The following is an 18,156-nucleotide window of genomic DNA, read 5'->3' on the forward strand; positions in this document are numbered from 1 at the left end:
GCTGTGAGCAAAGTAAATGTCGGACGGGCGTTCACTCAGATTTAGTGTAAAATCCTTGTAAAACCATTTGGTTTCTTGTTTGAACGGAGATGAGGCGGGGAACCTTGGAGAAGGTCGGCAGGAGGCGTGGAGAGAATCAGTCCAAACACGACATATTTCTTTATGGTGAGTCTCAATATAAAAGGGACTTGACACATCGTAATTTGGTTTTATATTATATATCACCCGGACCAACTTTGTTTGCACAAGAGAATCACCCACACAGACATCCAGATGTAGATGTATTCACACAAACCCATTCACTCCAGCCTTCACCAAATCTATTCAATATTTGTCACAATGAATCGAGGCACCACTGAACCCTGTGAAGGAGGGAAGAGAGGGGGGTTCAGATCGCTCACTCACCAGACACTGGCACTGCTGACAGTTCTCCACCCAGGTGTCTCCGCTGCCGTAGGTGAGCAGGCCGTTCTGGTGCAGACACTGGCTGCTGAGGCGCGGGTCGCACTCAGGACAGCAGAACAGGTCTGCTGTGGGGTTCTCACAGTCACACACCATCCTCCTGCACATCACCTGGCCCGCCTGCACACACACACGCATGCACACAAGCGCACACACAATGACCAGCATGAATAGATTAACACAACCTCCATGTTCAAAATTCAATTTAACGTCTTCACATAAGGGACGATTATTGTCACGTAAAAAAATAGTTTGCGTTAGCTACAATGTAGAAACTTTGGGTCTACGATGAAGCCATGCTTCAAGATTTAGCGGCACAAGTTGCAAGTTGTAGTTACCTAACATGTTTTTACTAGAGCTATTGCTATGCAGTGACATGGTATTTAAAATAACCCTAAGTGTTTCTAAGGTGTCAAGTATACATATTTGTATATATATATATATATATATATACACAAACTTGGCTACAGATGTGGTGCCCTTGGTGTTGCCCTCAGTCACTCTGCTCTTAGTATCTCGGCAGTAACGCCAGACTGTGTCCAATCCCCTCATAAACAATTCCATGTTGACTCCCCTGTTCACTCAGCCGTTCCTTAGTGCTAATTGTGACAGACAGGTCTTCAATTTTTCTAATCTATTCAAATAAGTCATTTAATTAGGGAGTCATTTCTGCCTTGGTCCTCAAATAATCAAGTGACTAATCTGATGTTTGATCATTCAATAACGTGACTAATGTACTTCGGGCCACATCTAGCATTGCCACTGTACACAGAATGAAATGTAAGATTACAAAATGTGATGAGACTATAGAGTAATAATCATAAAAGACGTACGTTTATAATAAAATGTGCTTGATATAATCTAGAAGTGTAGTTGTGTGTGAAGCTGATCTAAATATTATCTATATCTATCAATTAAGATATTTTCACCATTACAATATCAAGATATATATATACAGAGAGAAATCACACACAGACACATTCACACACACACGCACACTCTCACCTGACAGGAGCAGACTGAGCACCTATCGTTGTCCAGCACCCAGATCTGCCCATTGTGCTTCACTTTGTTGTCATGGATACAGTCACCGGTACAGTTGTGTCCATGGGGACAGCGACAGTCGTAGCCCCCCTCCAGGTTGAAACACACAGTGTCATTCGTGCAGGTGTTCCTCCCAGTCTTGCATTCGTTAATATCTGTTGGGAAATACACAGGGAGACCACTCCTAATCAGTACAGGTCTGGGTATAGCTCATTCAATTGATTGCAGATTAAGAGGTCACAGGTTTAGATAAAAGCATATTCTAAATGAACACTATACATTACATGACATGCATCTGCATAAGCAATCTTTCTACGTCTCTACTCTTTTAATAACTACTGTACAGTTAGGTTCTCAGACTACAAGAAGGCTATCAGAAAGACTTTCAACTTAACGCATTTATTTCAGAAGAAACGCAATCTTTCCCTAGAAATCCACTTTTGGTCCAATTATAACTTTGAATTGGGATATACTTCTGTCTTGAAATGTGGATTTATTTCTCTGAGGCTTTTTCACCTGGACTACTTCTGACAGTCAACTAGACAGGTGAGATTAGCCTGGTGTACTGCAGTACTGGCCAGACTGACTGGGAGATTGAGGGTTTCCATTTAGAAAACTGACAGCTACCTGACAGGCTGAATCACAGAATGTTCGAGGTAGACCAAATGAGGGAGTAGAGAAAAGTAACCCAATGTATTTTTCTCGGGAGAGAGGGGCATTTTATTGCAGGTTGTACTTCTCTGTTAATTGGATAATTGACAACTGATTGTGCTCCCAATTATTGCTGATGCATTTCAGGTGTGTGTGTCATCTGACTGTCTATATAAGCTGATGCACCTGCACAAAATAAATGGTGTGTCTTCTCAGAACTTGCATCCAGTTTCTGCATGTTATTTGTCCTCCCAAGTTTATGTATATTGAGTCGGTATATCTGGCAGTCAAGCTCTGTTTAACAGGTTAAGGGGATCACAAACCAATGCTAAAACAGAATATTATTCATTTTCCATGCAGAGTTTGAACTGGGCAAACAGTTTCAAAAGACGTTATCTGATGTGTATTGGTGTGTGTGTGTGTGTGTGTGTGTTGTATGACATGAGGATGACTGACACCTATCCTCCTCTTTGTGCCAGGAGGGATCGCCTGGTGCGCTACAGTGGCTCTGGCCACACTGAACGCCTGCATTCCCCTGGTCCTTGCCAAGCTCCAGCGGCAGAAGAACAGCTGGCAGCCAGTATGAAAGATTGCACACCAATCCAAAACAACCGCTGAACCGGACTAGTTCTTCTCCTCCCTGTCTCAACTCGGCTTGCGTCCTCACTTTATCGCCTCACACCGGTAGGCTCCCGTCAACGACTGTTGTGACGCATTATATACGTCGAGAAGATCCCATTAATTCGTAGAGAAATGACTGAATCGAAAATCTCATGAGCGTAGACAGATTTGGTTTTATGGGAGACGTTAATCCCCCTCTAACCTCTTGTGGTCTGATGAGGAAATGGAACACCGACTCACCTACGCATGACTCCCCACTGGCTGAGAACAAGCCGTTGTCGTGGTAGCCATCACGACACTCACAGTGGTACCACCCAGGCAGGTTGACACAGATGGCTCTGCTGTCACACTCCACGAAGCCATCTGAACACTCATCAATGTCTGAGGGAAAGGGGTGTGTGTGTGTGTGTGTGTGTGGGGGGGGGGGGGGGCAAAAGAGAGAGGGAGGGAGAAAGAAATAAAGATATAAAGAGAGAGGGAGAAAGAAAGGGTGAAATGTGGGTGAGAAAGAAAAAGAAAGAGGAAGGGAGGGAGAAAGAGACATAATTAAGTTTCCCAATTGTTCCCCAACTGAAGCTTAACCCTTGTGCTGCCTTCGGGTCACATGACCCAAAGGTTCATAACGAACCATCGTTGTGTTTACCCAATTTTACCCAATACAAAAACAAATAAAAATAATTTTCTTTTAACCATCGCAATGTGGGGGGTCTGAGACAGCCCAACGGTTAAAAGAAAATGATTCACTTTGTTTTGGTATGCGGTAAAGTTGTCGCAATACGACGGTGGGTCACAATGACTGATGGGTCAGAATGACCCGAAGATAACACAAGGGTTAATACCAACTTGTGTTTTCTTTCAGGTGAAGGACCTGCATATTGGGATTTAACTTGATGCCTGCCAATGCGTTTTTTTACATTGACTCATTCATAATTAATATTAAAGCGTGTCCAGGATTTGATAGCATTTGTATGCTGCATTGATCTAGAATTGCAACACAGCAAGAGAATGGCATATTCATTAATACTAGAGATCTGTTTATGAATGTGGCAATGAAGTGAGTCATAACACGTTGCAGTCGGAAGCCAGGCCTGTGCCAGCCTGCTGTTGCCATTCAGACTGAGTTTAGGCGAAGTCTCATAGAGCGCGACTCTCAGAAACCTCATCCTTGAACGTTCTCTTGTTGGCAGTTTGGATTACAAATTTTTGCCACTTTTCTCTCTTTTCTGTCCCTCCCTTGCTTATTGCTCTCTTTTTTCTCTCAAGTCAAACCTCCCCATCTACCAATTCAGTCCAACCAAGCAATCCCACTGGACCCCCCCCCCTCCCTCTTCCTCACAGAAGACCCTTGAGGAAAAACGCAATATTGTCCTCAAATATTGTATATGCAAGCAGAGACAGATTGTAATATCTAAAATAACATGAAATTAAACGGCGATCTGCCAGATGAGAGGAGCTTAGCTGGTGATTGCAAAAAGGGGGTAAGTGTGTGTGTGTGTGGGGGGCGGGGGGGTCCAGGTTTTTAGAGTGATTAAATGTGTTCATGCAGGCAGTAATGTCTTCTTTATGATAGTATGTGATGCATGAGTCAGCTCTCTCATTATGAGAATGGCAGTGTTCTGTGACTGACCTTCCTTACCCCATCCTCATACCCCCCCCCACCCCATCCTCATAACCCCACCCATCCCCACCCACAAACCCCCCATGCCACAGAACTAGTAATAGGATTAAGATCTATTGGCTAATGAGGCCTCATCCTTTTAATAGAATCTCTCCAACAGATTAAACATTGATCAAATGCTTTGCAGATCAGACCTTTATCTACATGAGTAGTGAAATGTGTCTCTGACGAATCTCAGTTTATTTTCAAACGGATATACGCTCTGGATAAGAGCGTCTGCTAAATGACTAAATGTAAATATACAAGTACTCTTTTATTTCTGAACTTCATGGTGGGTTTATAATATATTCTGTTTAGAACATGTGGGCTTAATGCTAGAAAGCATTTTAATCTGTTTCTGTCCTTGAATTGCTGGCACGTTCTGCAGTTTCTAGAATCTACAATTTGATCTCCAGTAAGACAAAAATAATTGAACATCTTGAAAACACAAACTGTTTAAATTGAGACAGTGACTTGTACACTTTCCCCTGAGTCTAGTGATTCTGGGTTAAACTCATGATATATTAAACCACAGGGTTATACCAGGAGGAATGACTAGCCAGCCCTTGAAATTCAACGTTTTCTCTTTTGACGTGAATGAAGCCACATTTCTCATGCTCTTTGTAGCTCTGGAGCTCTGCTGCACGCAGTCTCTCTTGCCAGCGTGGAAAAAAATAGCTGAATCTATTTCAAAACACCCTCCCTCCAACATGACTGCATGTAATTGCTCAAAGAAAGACTGGACGGTTTTAGGGCCTATTTTTAACCAACCACCAAAGGGCAATGGGATTCAAAATATGCATCAACTCACTATTTTGAGCCTATTCACTCAAATGCTTCATTTCAAACATTTGCCTACCCGGTCATGACGTCAAGTTACGTTTTCAAGAACCAATTTCCCATCTTCATCTTTCTCCTGGCGTTGAGGCTGTCAACTGCAATTATGGTAAGCACTTCCAAGCCTTTGTGCAACAGACACAGCGCTTCAACATGTATACCCTCTCATGTACACTTCTTACATCTTTAACTGGAACGTGAATGAATTCATGACGTTGTCTTTAATGCTCCCTGTATGTAGGCCAATTCACTTCCTGTGCCTTCGTGCCCTGACGTTACAATTGAAACATCAAACGAACTGAAGTCTGAAAATCAAAATGGACAACGGCTGTGAACACCAACTCCTCTTGGTGCTCGCTGCTCAGGGGCACTTGGAATGGCGCCATACAGGTAAGAAACATTTTATAAGAAACTGACAGGTGACAGTCGGACAAAAACATGAACAATGGGTCCTTATCTGGTCCAGGTCACCCTTGCAGAGTTACCTCTGAGTTACCTTGACTACTGAGACACATGAAGAAAACACGAGAGGAAAAAGGTGCGAGAGAGCGATGTAAGGCGATAGAAGGAGAACAATGAGGTAATAGAAAGGGGGGAGGAGGAGGAGGAGGAGAGTTCATGGGATAGACGTGGTTATTTCACTCGTTATGCTGAGCGACGGGCAGAAAACTAAGGCTCTATTAAAGCTATTCTCCAAGGACAGCCAGTCAGTCGCTCTCTGCCTCAGTCTTCCCTCCATCCCTGGGCTTGTTATGCCGCTATGAACTACGCCTCTTCCCTCTCTCCTCCACCCTCTTCCTCTCCCTCTCATCTTCTGCCTGTCTCTCTACCCGCCTTTTCTCCCTGTACTTATTGTCTCCCTTCCCGGGGGACTCTCTCCATTCATCCTCCCCGCTCTCCATCCAACACTCTATGTTGTGTCCATCTCTCTCTCTCCTTTCTGAAGCAGGTACAGGGTAGAGACTTTCTCTCCCTCAGCATCCTGGGCTGACAGGAGGTGATCAGGATTAACACAGCTCCAGTGAGTTCCATAACCTACCACACACACACACTTAATGAACACGTGCCCATACACACATCACATCAAATTCAATTGTTCCAAGGAAAACGTGATCATCCTCATATGAATCAGATGTAGTATTCCTCACACACCATAATCCTAAATCAGATATACATTCATTTGCATCCTCTCCCCGACTTTAGCCCTTCCATCTATCATATTAAGGAGACAGCGTGCCTGGCATTAGCCTGACAATGATGGATTCGATTTACAGTCTGACAGACTTCCAGAGACCAGGGAGGTGGAATTTCGTTGTTAGCACGTACAAAGCCCTGTGTTGGCATGGACAGTACATGACGACAGGCTAAAGAACAAGTGACTGAGTAAGTCAATGTGCAGTATGGAACACAAGGAGGGGAAGACCAGTATTTCACTCATGGATAAGGTTCATTGTGACCTGCTGTGTCTGATAGAGAACCAGCGTGTAATACATCAATCATTACTCTCAAGAGAAGGTGGGTTCGGACAGAGGGCCGACAGGGAAACATGGAAATGAACGCAAAATCCATAACATCAAGTGGTGGGGTTTCAATAAGGCAGGTGCACGGAGAGATAAGTGAAGGGCCGTTCCATAGATTTACGTGGCTAACATTCATGTGCATATTTCATACCAGGCTGATACTGCTTATGTGCCACAGTGGTTCTGCTCGCTATCTTCTTCTAGCATCTTAGCCTGCAGTCTTTCCCAAATGGATCGCCACAGTCCGCTCTCTGGGACTCCTCCATAGTTATTACTGGGAGATGCATCCGATGCAGCCAGAAGCACCAAGTTGTTCTCAGCTAAACGACTGCTCTGGTCATTAGGAGAACTAATTACAACACAGTAATTAACGACGGAGTACTTTGTGAATGCCTTAAATAAATAATGAAATGATAAAAATGGAGCCTAAGCAAGCAGCTAGTGTTTAAACTGGCTAAGAATGATGTGTGGAGAGAGAAAACAACGTCAGCAGTAGTGAGGGAGTCAAGGGAGGAAACACAGCCAGTAGGATATGCAAGCTGGGACCCTTTCAAAGGCCGGCTGTGATTGGAGCCAGACATACAGTGAATAAGGCATAGTCTTATTCACTTATTCGTCTAATCTTCACTGAAGTCCAATCAGCAGCTTAATAGAGCGCTACATGTATTTTACTTACATAATTTATTTTTTAAAGATTCATTAGCATTCTTTTTTGTCCAAAGCGACATACAGGTGGGGTGATTTGTACCTTCGGCTTCTTGATCAGCAGTCAATATCTCTACAACAGAGCTATACCCATTCCCATCTGTGTGTCTGTCTACTTGTGCATCAGTCTGCCTACCAGTGTCTGTTTGTCTACCTGTCTGTCTCTGAGTCTGAATGTCTTTCTGACAGTCTACCTGTGTCTGTCTACCTGCATCTCTGTCTACCTGTCTGTCTGTCAGTCAGTCAGTGAGTCTGTCTGTCTGTCAGTAAGTCTGTCAGTGTGTCAGTCTGTCTGTCAGTAAGTCAGTTTGTCAATCAGTGAGTCAGTCAGTCAGTGAGTCTGTCAGTCAGTCTGTCAATCAGTGAGTCAGTCAGTCAGGCTGTCAGTCAGTGAGTCAGTCTGTCAGTCAGAGAGTCAGTCAGTCAGTCAGTCTGTCAGTCATTCTGTCTGTCAGTCAGAGAGTCAGTCAGTCTGTCAGTCAGTGAGTCAGTCAGTCTGTCAGTCGGTGAGTCAGTCAGTCGGTGAGTCAGTCAGTCGGTGAGTCAGTCAGTCGGTGAGTCAGTCAGTCGGTGAGTCTGCTCCCTCTGCTTCCTGACCTCAATGCTAATGAGGTCCTGGGGAACAAAATGTTTGTCTTCCCTTCACCTTCTCTGTTCCTCCCGGTCAATGTCGGAGTGACCCTGTGGCCCCAGCTCCTCTCCTCTCCTTTCCTTCTGTTCGTTCTCAAAGCACCCTTTTTGAAGCACACCTGTCCTCCCCTCCCCTCACCCCCCCCCCTCTCCTCCTCCTGACAGGCAGCAGCTAATACTGCCTGTCATAAAAACTGTAGTCTGCTGAAGGAGAGATGAAGAATTCCTTTTAAAAACAGGTTGGCTGCAGGGCACTGACTAGAACAACGGTACAAGGCACTCATAGAAGAAGTGGCATTGAAATGTATCACTGGTGTGCTTGCGAAGAACAGAAAAATATGAATATGATGAACTAGGTTTTAACAGTTTGCTATAGAAAGTTCTAGGCTTACTGAAACATAGAACAGAGAGTGTGGATGCTAAAATTAAACAGATATCGCATTTGTTTAGACACAATTAAATTAGTAACACTAAATCATATTCTGGACAAAGTTAGAATATGATTCCAGCTATGATTGAGGCAGTTTATATTCAATATTACATTTTAGACATATTAGTCTGGGAAGATTGTTTTGGAAGTAAAAGGATGTAGTCAAATCTACTCCACATCTTAAACATCAAACACTGATTCATGTCTCTATCTCTATGTCTCTGTCTCTATATGTCTGTTATTTCCTAAAAAGAAACCCAAAAAATTCAAAAGAGGATGAAAAACAGAGAGAGGACTGAGACATCTGAAAAAAATAAAAAAATAATAATAATTTCAAATCCATTCAGTAAGGCATCCTAAAACTCTGAACATGTCTGACCACTAGTCCTGTATTGAACAGTAGTTCCATCGCCATTGGATATTCTAATCAGCTGCTGTGGACTCTCCCTCCATTGTCTTGTAACCACGGAGAGAGCCACCAAGGGCAACCATGGGCATCATTAACTACAGAAGGCTCGGTGTCTCGTCAGCAGAATGGGAAGAACAGCAAGTAAACATCCTAATAAGGCAGGTAGGACTTCACAGCCACGAAGACGGATGATAATAAGCAGGAAATACCATCAAAAGTAGCTTCCACAATTCACAACAATGGATTGGTTCAGACAGTCAGTACATAAAGAAACACAACGGACAAAATAGACTTCCTGGTGATAATATATATATATTTTTTATGACAGTACAGAGGATTTAGATGTATAGCTAAACTTTAATGGAATAAATGGTTATGTTTTGGAATATAAAAGACCCCATGCCAAATAAAAACACTGCAGTGTCCTTCTCGAGGAAGGTCAGTTAGTACTAGACTTCTCACTTATCGCAAAAAAATCCATCTTTTTGTTTATATATAGGCCATGTTCCATTGCAGGGACCAGTCAACCTTGTTACGGTATATGTTGGGCGTATCATGTGACATGTGTCAGTGCAGTACATCAACACCATCCTTCTCTGCGACTGTACTCTCTGTGCCCACAGCAGCCATGATGCATAATTTATGCTGCATCAGAAATGCTGTCGGTCAGAGCGATGTGGCCCTGTCCCTCTAAAACCATCACCACCAGACAGAGATGACAAGCTACCAACTAATGCACAGACATGATTGCATACACACACACAGATAGAGGCACACATGAACACACACACACACACACACAAGCTCTCCACAGACCCAGATTCTGGATGTAGGCAGTCAAAGTGCGTGTCTCTGAGTGTGCGTGTGTGTGCGAGCACGCAAGCATACATGTATGAGTGTGTACGTGTGCATAAATAGTGTATGTGTGTTCTGTGCATCCATCTAGGCGCATGTGTGCATGACGCATGTGTGAGTGAGTGTTGTGTATGTGTGTGTGTTTGTGTGTCTCTCAGGTCTGTCACAGGCAGGCAGCAGGGCCTGGAGCCAGCGAGCCCCCAGGGGAGGCCTCTAAAAGCACAGAGGGTCTGGCCAGGGAGCGCATGTGTTTAAAAAGCTTTTCCATGTTCAGACAACCCAAGCCCCGCTCGACCCCCGTCACCTCGAGCTGCTTCCCACTCCCCTGCCTGGGAAAAGTGAACAGGCTAACCCCTTCCCTGTCTATCTAGCGGCCCCTTTTCTCCACCGTACGCTTTCTTTTACCCCCATCCTTCTTGGCCCTTCCCTCATCCTCCCCCTCGCTTCATCACAACCCCTACTGGACACCCGCCACCACCACCACCCTTCTCACGAGCTCTGTCACTGTGTCGTAGAAAGCCGATCATTACCCTCTCTATCACTCTATGGACTCGTCCAGTACACTGCCCCCTGCCAGGGAGAATGTCATGGTGCGAAGAGGCTTGAAGGAGCTCCCCCAACTGACTGACTGACTGACTGGTTGACTGACTGCTGAGGGCTCTGAGGCACCAGGGGTGGCTAGGGGCCAGGAGGTCAGGGAGCCAGGGGGCCACAGGCCGAGCCCCCGGAGGAAGCTCTGGTACAAGGCTGAATGCTGGTGAGGACAGGGCTGTCAGAAGGCTGACAGGGTGACTGGAAATGGAGAGCGGGTTTACAGGGCTGCTCCGGGGAGGAAGGGATAGTGAGGAGGGAGGAGAGAGAGAGAGAGAGAGAGAGAGAGAGAGAGAGAAGAGACAGCCAGAGAAAGAGACAGAAATAGAGAGAAAGAGAGAGGCAGAGAACCGAAGATGAGAGAGAGAAAGAGAAAGGAGAGAGGGAAGAGAGAGAGAGAGAGACATGGAGTAGTGATAAAGCAGCTGCAGCTGAGGTGACAAACATCTTGTCACCTGAGGCAAACAGGCGCTGGGAGGGGGTGTGTGTGCTGGTGCGGATAAGCTGAAAATGTGTTTATGTACACTAGTGAGTGTTTCTTGCTTGAGAGTGAAGCGGTCCTAAAATCCCAAATGTTTGAATTCTAATCAACCTCTACGATTAACTGTTGGGAGGGAGCCTGGAAATAGACTGAGTCATGAACCACCCATCACAACAGATTTCCCTCAGTCAGTGATTAGACCCGGGACTGCCTTCACAGCGGTGTGTCTACGGCTAATTGGTTGTAGTTGAAAACAGTCCTGTCAATCAGAAACAGCTGAACTACATGTTCCCCGTCTCCTGACTCCTCCTATCCCCTCAGTACAGAACGTTCCAGAGGGAAATGCTTGAGTAGCGTTGACCGTCTCGTGACCGCTGTGCATGTTCCTCAGGACTACTCCACCGCAGTGCTGAGACGGGCCAGAGGATAAGAGATCATGGTTATTACTGCGTTAACAGAAAAGCCTGCCAGCCCTACTAACCATCAGCCAACAGCACCTTGAGAAAAGTCATTTACTTTAAGGCGGGCAGTAAAGAGGACGCCTCGTAAAGGGGCCTTTATGTGCAATCAATACCTGCACCAACGAGTGGGCAGATCTGTCTCTGTCTGCCCGGGAAGCCAATAGAAAACAGGGCAAAGTGTCATGTCTTTACTCTCCATCAGCTTGGGTCTGTTGTTTTAAACAAAAGGCAGGGGTGGTCTGCTGTCGAGCCAGGCGTCTGGGACAGAGGTCTGCTACAGCGTTTCAGGGATAAGGTACCGTATTTTCCGGACTATAAGTCACACTTTTTTAAATAGTTTGGCTGGTCCTGCGACTTATAGTCAGGCGCGACTTATATATCAAAATATATACAATTTAACATGTATTTAAATGTTAATTCATACTGACTGACATGAACCAACAAGTTCAATGGATTCAGTGATGTGGAATGAGATTGGGAGCTTGGTGAACTAGCTTACCGGGTAACTTGCTTGTTGGACTCGCTAGCTTGTTATGGTAATACCTATTCAGCCTGTTGTTCTGTGTGCTATTGTGTAGTTGAATAACTTGCCTTTCCAGATTAAATGTCTGTTCTTGGTCTTGGATTTTGTGAAATAAATTTCTAAATAAATGTGACTTATGACGTATTTTTGGACTGATGCGACTTATACTCCGGAGCGACTTAAACTCTGAAAAATACGGTATAGCTCAGTGGTGAGAGTGTTGGACTGCGGATCAAGAGGTCGCAAGTTTAATAGAAAGTACAGCAGAAGATCCCAAGTCCTTCTTCTACAACTAGCCACATCTCAGCTACTCAGCAGCACGGTGAACAAACAAAGAATACTACAGTGCAGTATTCACATCTGGATGACAGCAGCTAGCTAAGCTACTGTACCATACCCAGACCTCAGAAAGCGTTAGATGTTCACATGAGATCAGTGTGATAGACACATGCTTCTGTAAGCAGATGGACTCAAATGATGGCTATTCTAGAGAGGCCCTTGTGTTTCGTGCTATATAGGGCAGGACGAGTGTCTTAGTCACTTGAATGTGGTAGAACTCCTCTAAGGGAGAAACGCCATGCTGAATACCAGGTGTGATCCGGAGCAATTTCCATACTGCGGAGACTGCAGTCCAACCCCTTCAATGTGCCATCGGGACAGGACCAAGCTCATTACTCACAACAGCACAGGTAGACTCACACACAAACACACACCCACACAATAGCACAAATGAATGCACGCACGCACGTGCACACACATACTCAAATACACCCAGACCAGCACAAACGACTGCACACATACACACACACACACACACACACAGACACACATACACAGAAGAAAACGTTGGATGAAAGGCGACTATGGAGATTGATGGCTGGTTCTTTGTGATTGTAACAGCTGGTGAATACTGAAAACATCTCAATATGAATAGCACATCAGACCTCCCTCTCCTGAGTTTCATTCAGTGGAGGCTGTCTCCTCCCCCAAAATAAAATAAAACATTCTGTAAACAGTCTTTCTAAAGCAAGGATATGTCCTAAAAACATGAAAGGAATGACACTCAAAACAGCTTTAATAACACCATTTATGTAACCACACCTCACCCACTTGTATCATGGGGTGTGTGAGATTGATCTTTAGATATCTTCAAAAACGTTTCGCTTCACCTTCTCCACTCTCTCCTGCCACTCTCATACAGGCAACTGGGAAATGTAGCAGATCAATCTATGAGTCTGAATACATAATGATATGAATCTACCATGACAACTGCATGGATCATTGATTCGTGTTCATTTCAACCTTTAACTGAGCTGATCTGTGTTCTTGAATACACTGGATGGGTTACTGTCTCACGCCTCTGTTTCCCCTTCCCTCCCTTACCTGTCTCCCTCCCTTTCCTTGCTCGTCTCCCTTCCTCCCCTCCCTTACCTGTCCCCGCCTCTTCAGGTCTCTTACCTGTCTCACACCTCTTCCCAGTGAAGCCCTGTTGGCAGACACAGTTGTTGGGGGATAGACAGGTTCCTCCGTTCTGACACAGGCCGTCACACATAGCTGAAGGAGAACCACAGGAGAACATCCATTATTCACTCAGGTTAACTCCCATTACCCCTTTAACCCTTGTGTTCTCCTCGGGTCGTTCTGACCCATCAGTCATTGTGACCCACCGTCGTATTGCGACAACTTTACCGCATACAAAAACAAAGTGAAGCATTTTCTTTTAACCGTCGGGCTGTCTCAGACCCCCCACATTGCGAAGGTTAAAAGAAAAGTATTTTTATTTGTTTTTGTATTGGGTAAAATTGGGTAAACACAATGATGGTTCGTTATGAACCTTTGGGTCATGTGACCCGAAGGCAGCACGAGGGTTAATTAGGCAGACAGAAGCATATGTATTTGCATACTGAACACGAGCTAATTTGGTAATGTGATTCATTACCGCCCTTGCAACTTCTTTATTCTTAATCATCCATTAATTTCTCCGAGGTTAATTTAAGGATTCATCCTTCATGGACAGTTTGTTAATGTCGACCTAAAATAGTGAGGTCTCTAAAGTGAAGTCAAGTAAAGTAAAAGTCAAGTACTATTGAAGCTAAGGCAATCTACACAAAGATTCCAACCATCACCTCCAAGTGAGAGGAAGTAGGAAGTGGAAAAGAGAAGTGGTAGTACCGAGACGGCTCAGACGTGTGTCTGAGCCGTGTGTTTACCTGCAGGTGGAGTCGCGGGCACTTACCTTTGCAGACGGTGCCGTTGCCGGTGTAGCCTGGCTTACAGGAGCAGCTGTGCCCCCCCACGGTGTTGAAACAGAGGGCGTTCTGGTCACAGCTATGCAGTCCGCTCTCACACTCATCATGTTCTGGGGGAGGAAACAACCAAAAGACACCTTAGGACCACAAACTCAACACCCTCTGCATCCTCAGAGGTCAGTCTAACCTCAGCAGCGGGGGGGGGGGGGGGGGGGTTACGAACTGTAATTACAACATGAGAGACAGGAAGAAGACTAGCGTGTTTCCTGTTTTCGACCACCCCAGCAAATGTCTATCGGAGTGCATACAGAAAGTACAGCAGAAGATCAAGGAGCAGAAGTGCATGGTCCTAACAGTATTTCGGAGGGCAGAATCCAGGAAAGGTCTGTATTTACCAGCCACATCACAAATAACCCCCTCTCAGCTACCAGGCACAGAGAACAAAAAGGAACACTACAGGACAACCTTCTGAGATAGGAGGACGAAAAATCGAAAGGTGACTGGTTATAAAATAAAAAGAAAACAGTACCGATTTCACATCAGTTCACAACCCTGAATGAAAATACCAGACTAGCTATTTAGTATAAAAACCAGCTTTGCAAAAGCTTTTCAGCCACACAAGCTTTTCAGTAATCTTTTTAGACCATGGGAACAGCATTGTACTAGCTTATTAAGAGTATGCTGAATACGCTTTGGATAAAAGCGTCTGCTAAATGCATAAATGTAAATATTAAAGAGACAATAATTAGCAATTTCGTTGACCAAATCTGCAAATAATTGATATTAGTTTTTATGCATTTAGCAGATCTTTCCCAAACACTTTGTCCTGCTTCTTCTTGTGTAAGTAGATTTCTGGGTTACTTTTCCGATAGCAGTTCCTAGGTACGGCAAACGCAATTAGGGCACCCAATCAGGGCAGCGGCACACTTCATCTGTGGCGTGGAACAACCAACCATACGACACATCCCCCCCCTGAGCGGAACGCCTCAGTATTCAGACTGGAGGACGGCAATGGGAATGCATGACCTGCTGGACCAGAACGAGAGAGCGGAGCGACGCCGAACGCCATCCATTCCACTGTCATCGCCCCATCCGCTCTGTCCCCACCACACAGTGTGGGGCCTGGTCCTAATTGAAAGTGACATTGTGATGAGGTCCTCCACTGGGGATATGATGCTGCGTGATTGAACGAAGGACAGCGAGGGAGCCCCGCTGCTGGATCACACACCTGCGGAAGGGCAGGGGGAAGAGGATCCTCTCCAGACCCAGCCAGGGTCAAACAGAGCTCCTGGAGGGGGGGAGAGGGGGGGGGAGGGGGGAGCCCAAGGTCACATCTGTCTTCTGAAGACAGGCCAGGGAGCAGCGAGCAGCCATCGCTCTGTATCGACAGGATGGCAGGTGAAATTGGCAGGGTAGGTGTGTGTGGAAATTGGTGTGTGTTTCTGTGTGGACCTGAGGAAAAGAAATCCTGAGTGACCGCGCGTGTGCGTGTGTGCATGCGGACGGACTTTCTTCCCAACTGCTGTTGCTCATGCTTGTAGACAGATAAACAATCAATTATGTACAGCCTTGTCATCAGGGATCCCTGCATTCCCCGCCAACTCCGCTTCACACACACACAAACACAGCCTTGTTTCAGCCTTTGGCTCAAGACCAACAAACACACCTTGATAAAACAACAGTATCAGGAGATGATTATAAACCATTCAAAATACTAAGATAAACTCTACAGGATAGACAGGCATTGTATCAATAGATTCTTCAAGGAAAAACAGAACTCTACAATAAATGATTTTTGTAAACCTGTGAGGCAACACACCTCATGTTTATACTACATCCATTAGAAATGAGACTGCTGAACATATTCAGTCTATAGATTTCTATAGTTTTATTCTTTTATTTGTGTGTGTGGGGGGGGGGGGGAGACATGGTGTGCGTGTGGAAAGAGAGATTCAAGGGAACAGAGTTGCAGTGCACATGTCTCTATGTAAACACTCCCCTGCCCTGTCTTCCTACGGTCCCACCTCTGCCTTGCCTCCATCCCTCCATGCCCTTATCCCTCCTACCTCCGAGGCGAGGTCTGGTCTGGTTATCATCGGATTAAAGCGAGGGTGACCCCCCCCCACACTACCCTGGCCACACACGCACATACGCCCCCCCCTCAATCACAGACACACACACACGCCCCCCCCCCCCCCCTCAATCTTAAACGCACGCCCCCCTCCAATCACAGACACACACAACTCGGGACAGCCCCTCATTTCAATAACATTCAAAGGGAGAGCCCAGCCAGCCAGTTATACCTTTCATGGATTAGCGTCTAATCTCACAGAGAGAAGCACCCCAGGCACTTCGGCATGGGCGCCAGGTTGAGGAGAGACAGAGAAGGACAATCTTGACCTTCAGGATCAAGAGGAAAACACTCGTCAAAAGCAGGTGAACTTGCTCGGCTTCTTTCATAGCTCTGTCAATTGGATATGGAGTAGAGCAGTTGTTCCAGTTACTGTTACAGTCTAGGTAACTGAGACTCAGGCTTGGTCAGTACATACAGCTCTGGAAAAAATTGAGAGACCACTGCACCTTTTTCTTTCATTAAAAAAAAAATTGAGAAGGACAATTTTGAGTGAGGAACAGAAGGGTCAAATTTAAGAGGCCACTGCAATTTTAACCTTCTGTTCCTCACTCAAAATTTTCCTTCTCAACTTAAAAAAAAAATGAAAGAAAAAGGTGCAGCGGTCTCTCCATTTTTTTTCCAGAGCGGTATGTGATATGAGGACACACGCAAGTAGCTTTGCTCCACTCTCCCCACAAGCTAGGCTGTGAACTCATGTCCACCTTGAGCACAGTAGGGGCTGTGCAGAAGTGAATGTGCGTCCTGCCTTGTGTATGGGTTTGAAATACAACCAAAACGACATGCTTTTTGACGGTATCATCCCTGGATTAAGTTCTTTAATCCCAAATTCAGTAACAAACAAATTGAGGATGAAAGGGAATAGCTATTAATCTTTCCTCAACACACGCAAACCTACACGCCATAATAAAGTACAGGCATCACTGCCTGTACATGGTTTCTGCTGAGGTTTGCAATATATTAATTGCTCAACTCCATAAAGTACAATAAAGAGGACCATAGATCATCAGCGTGTGCTGTATAGATAAACCACAGTATGACTACTTTACTGTTTTCCCGAACTGCAATAATTCTCCTCTCAGCCACTTGGGGGAATTGGCTATTCCCTTCGGACTCTGTTTAAACAGGAACAGATGTTCGATTGCTATTAATAAGGAAGAGAGCCCCGTGGCTTCCTCACCAAGCTAACCCTCCGGCCTGTCTGTTCTAGTAATGTAGCAACAGGATATATAGCGCAGCGCTGGACGTGAATATAGGATTACCGCAACGTATCGTACATGCGTTTCAATGCATATTTCATTCGATTTGATTTGAGATTTGATCTGGTCACACATGGCCCACACATTGGATGATATGACTACAACGAATTTGACTGGAATTCATCTGTTTTATTATTGGATTAAAGGTGTATGCTGGCTATAGGGGCAGTTCGATAGCACAGGCTGGGGGCCACTGTGTGATTCTGAACGCGGCTGATAGTCCAATAACTCAGAGAGAGATTACGACAGTAATTTGACTGTAGCGGGCAAAAAGTCATTACAGCCTGTACATCAGGCCCAGCAGAAAAAGCCTGGGTTTAATCACAGAAATGGACTTCTTATGGAGACGCAGGGCTGCGTCTCTCACTGACTTGAAGGCATTTTAATAGGCATCTATGTAAAATATAGTGACACATTTAATCCACCGGGCTTTCATATTCATCTTCATTGTAAATCCCAGAGATATGAATGAGGACGCAGGCGGGATGACAAATAACTGGGACAGTAAAACTGGCCTCCTTGGAAGCTGGACCAAACAGAGAAACCCAGTGAGGAGAATCTAAAGTATCTAAAGAGCCCTTGACACGCTGTATGTGGACGACTGAACCCCAGGACGCGCTTCTGGAACGCCGGCGAGTCA

General features: G+C 45.2%; 1 protein-coding gene across 1 annotated transcript in view; it reads right to left on the reverse strand.

The window, feature by feature from the left end:
• Nucleotides 1–18,156, reverse strand: part of nell2a (neural EGFL like 2a) — a 55,059-nt gene that overhangs the window by 3,515 nt on the left and 33,388 nt on the right. The window contains exons 14-18 of the mRNA XM_062461456.1: nt 14,114–14,236; nt 13,336–13,431; nt 3,019–3,159; nt 1,468–1,661; nt 406–582 (exon numbers count right to left, since the gene is read on the reverse strand). Coding sequence (XP_062317440.1) covers nt 406–582; nt 1,468–1,661; nt 3,019–3,159; nt 13,336–13,431; nt 14,114–14,236 — 731 coding nt within the window. The remainder of the gene's footprint in view (nt 1–405; nt 583–1,467; nt 1,662–3,018; nt 3,160–13,335; nt 13,432–14,113; nt 14,237–18,156) is intronic.

The sequence above is a fragment of the Osmerus eperlanus genome, chromosome 5 (genome assembly GCF_963692335.1).
Source record: "Osmerus eperlanus chromosome 5, fOsmEpe2.1, whole genome shotgun sequence".
In the NCBI taxonomy this organism is placed as follows: domain Eukaryota; kingdom Metazoa; phylum Chordata; class Actinopteri; order Osmeriformes; family Osmeridae; genus Osmerus; species Osmerus eperlanus.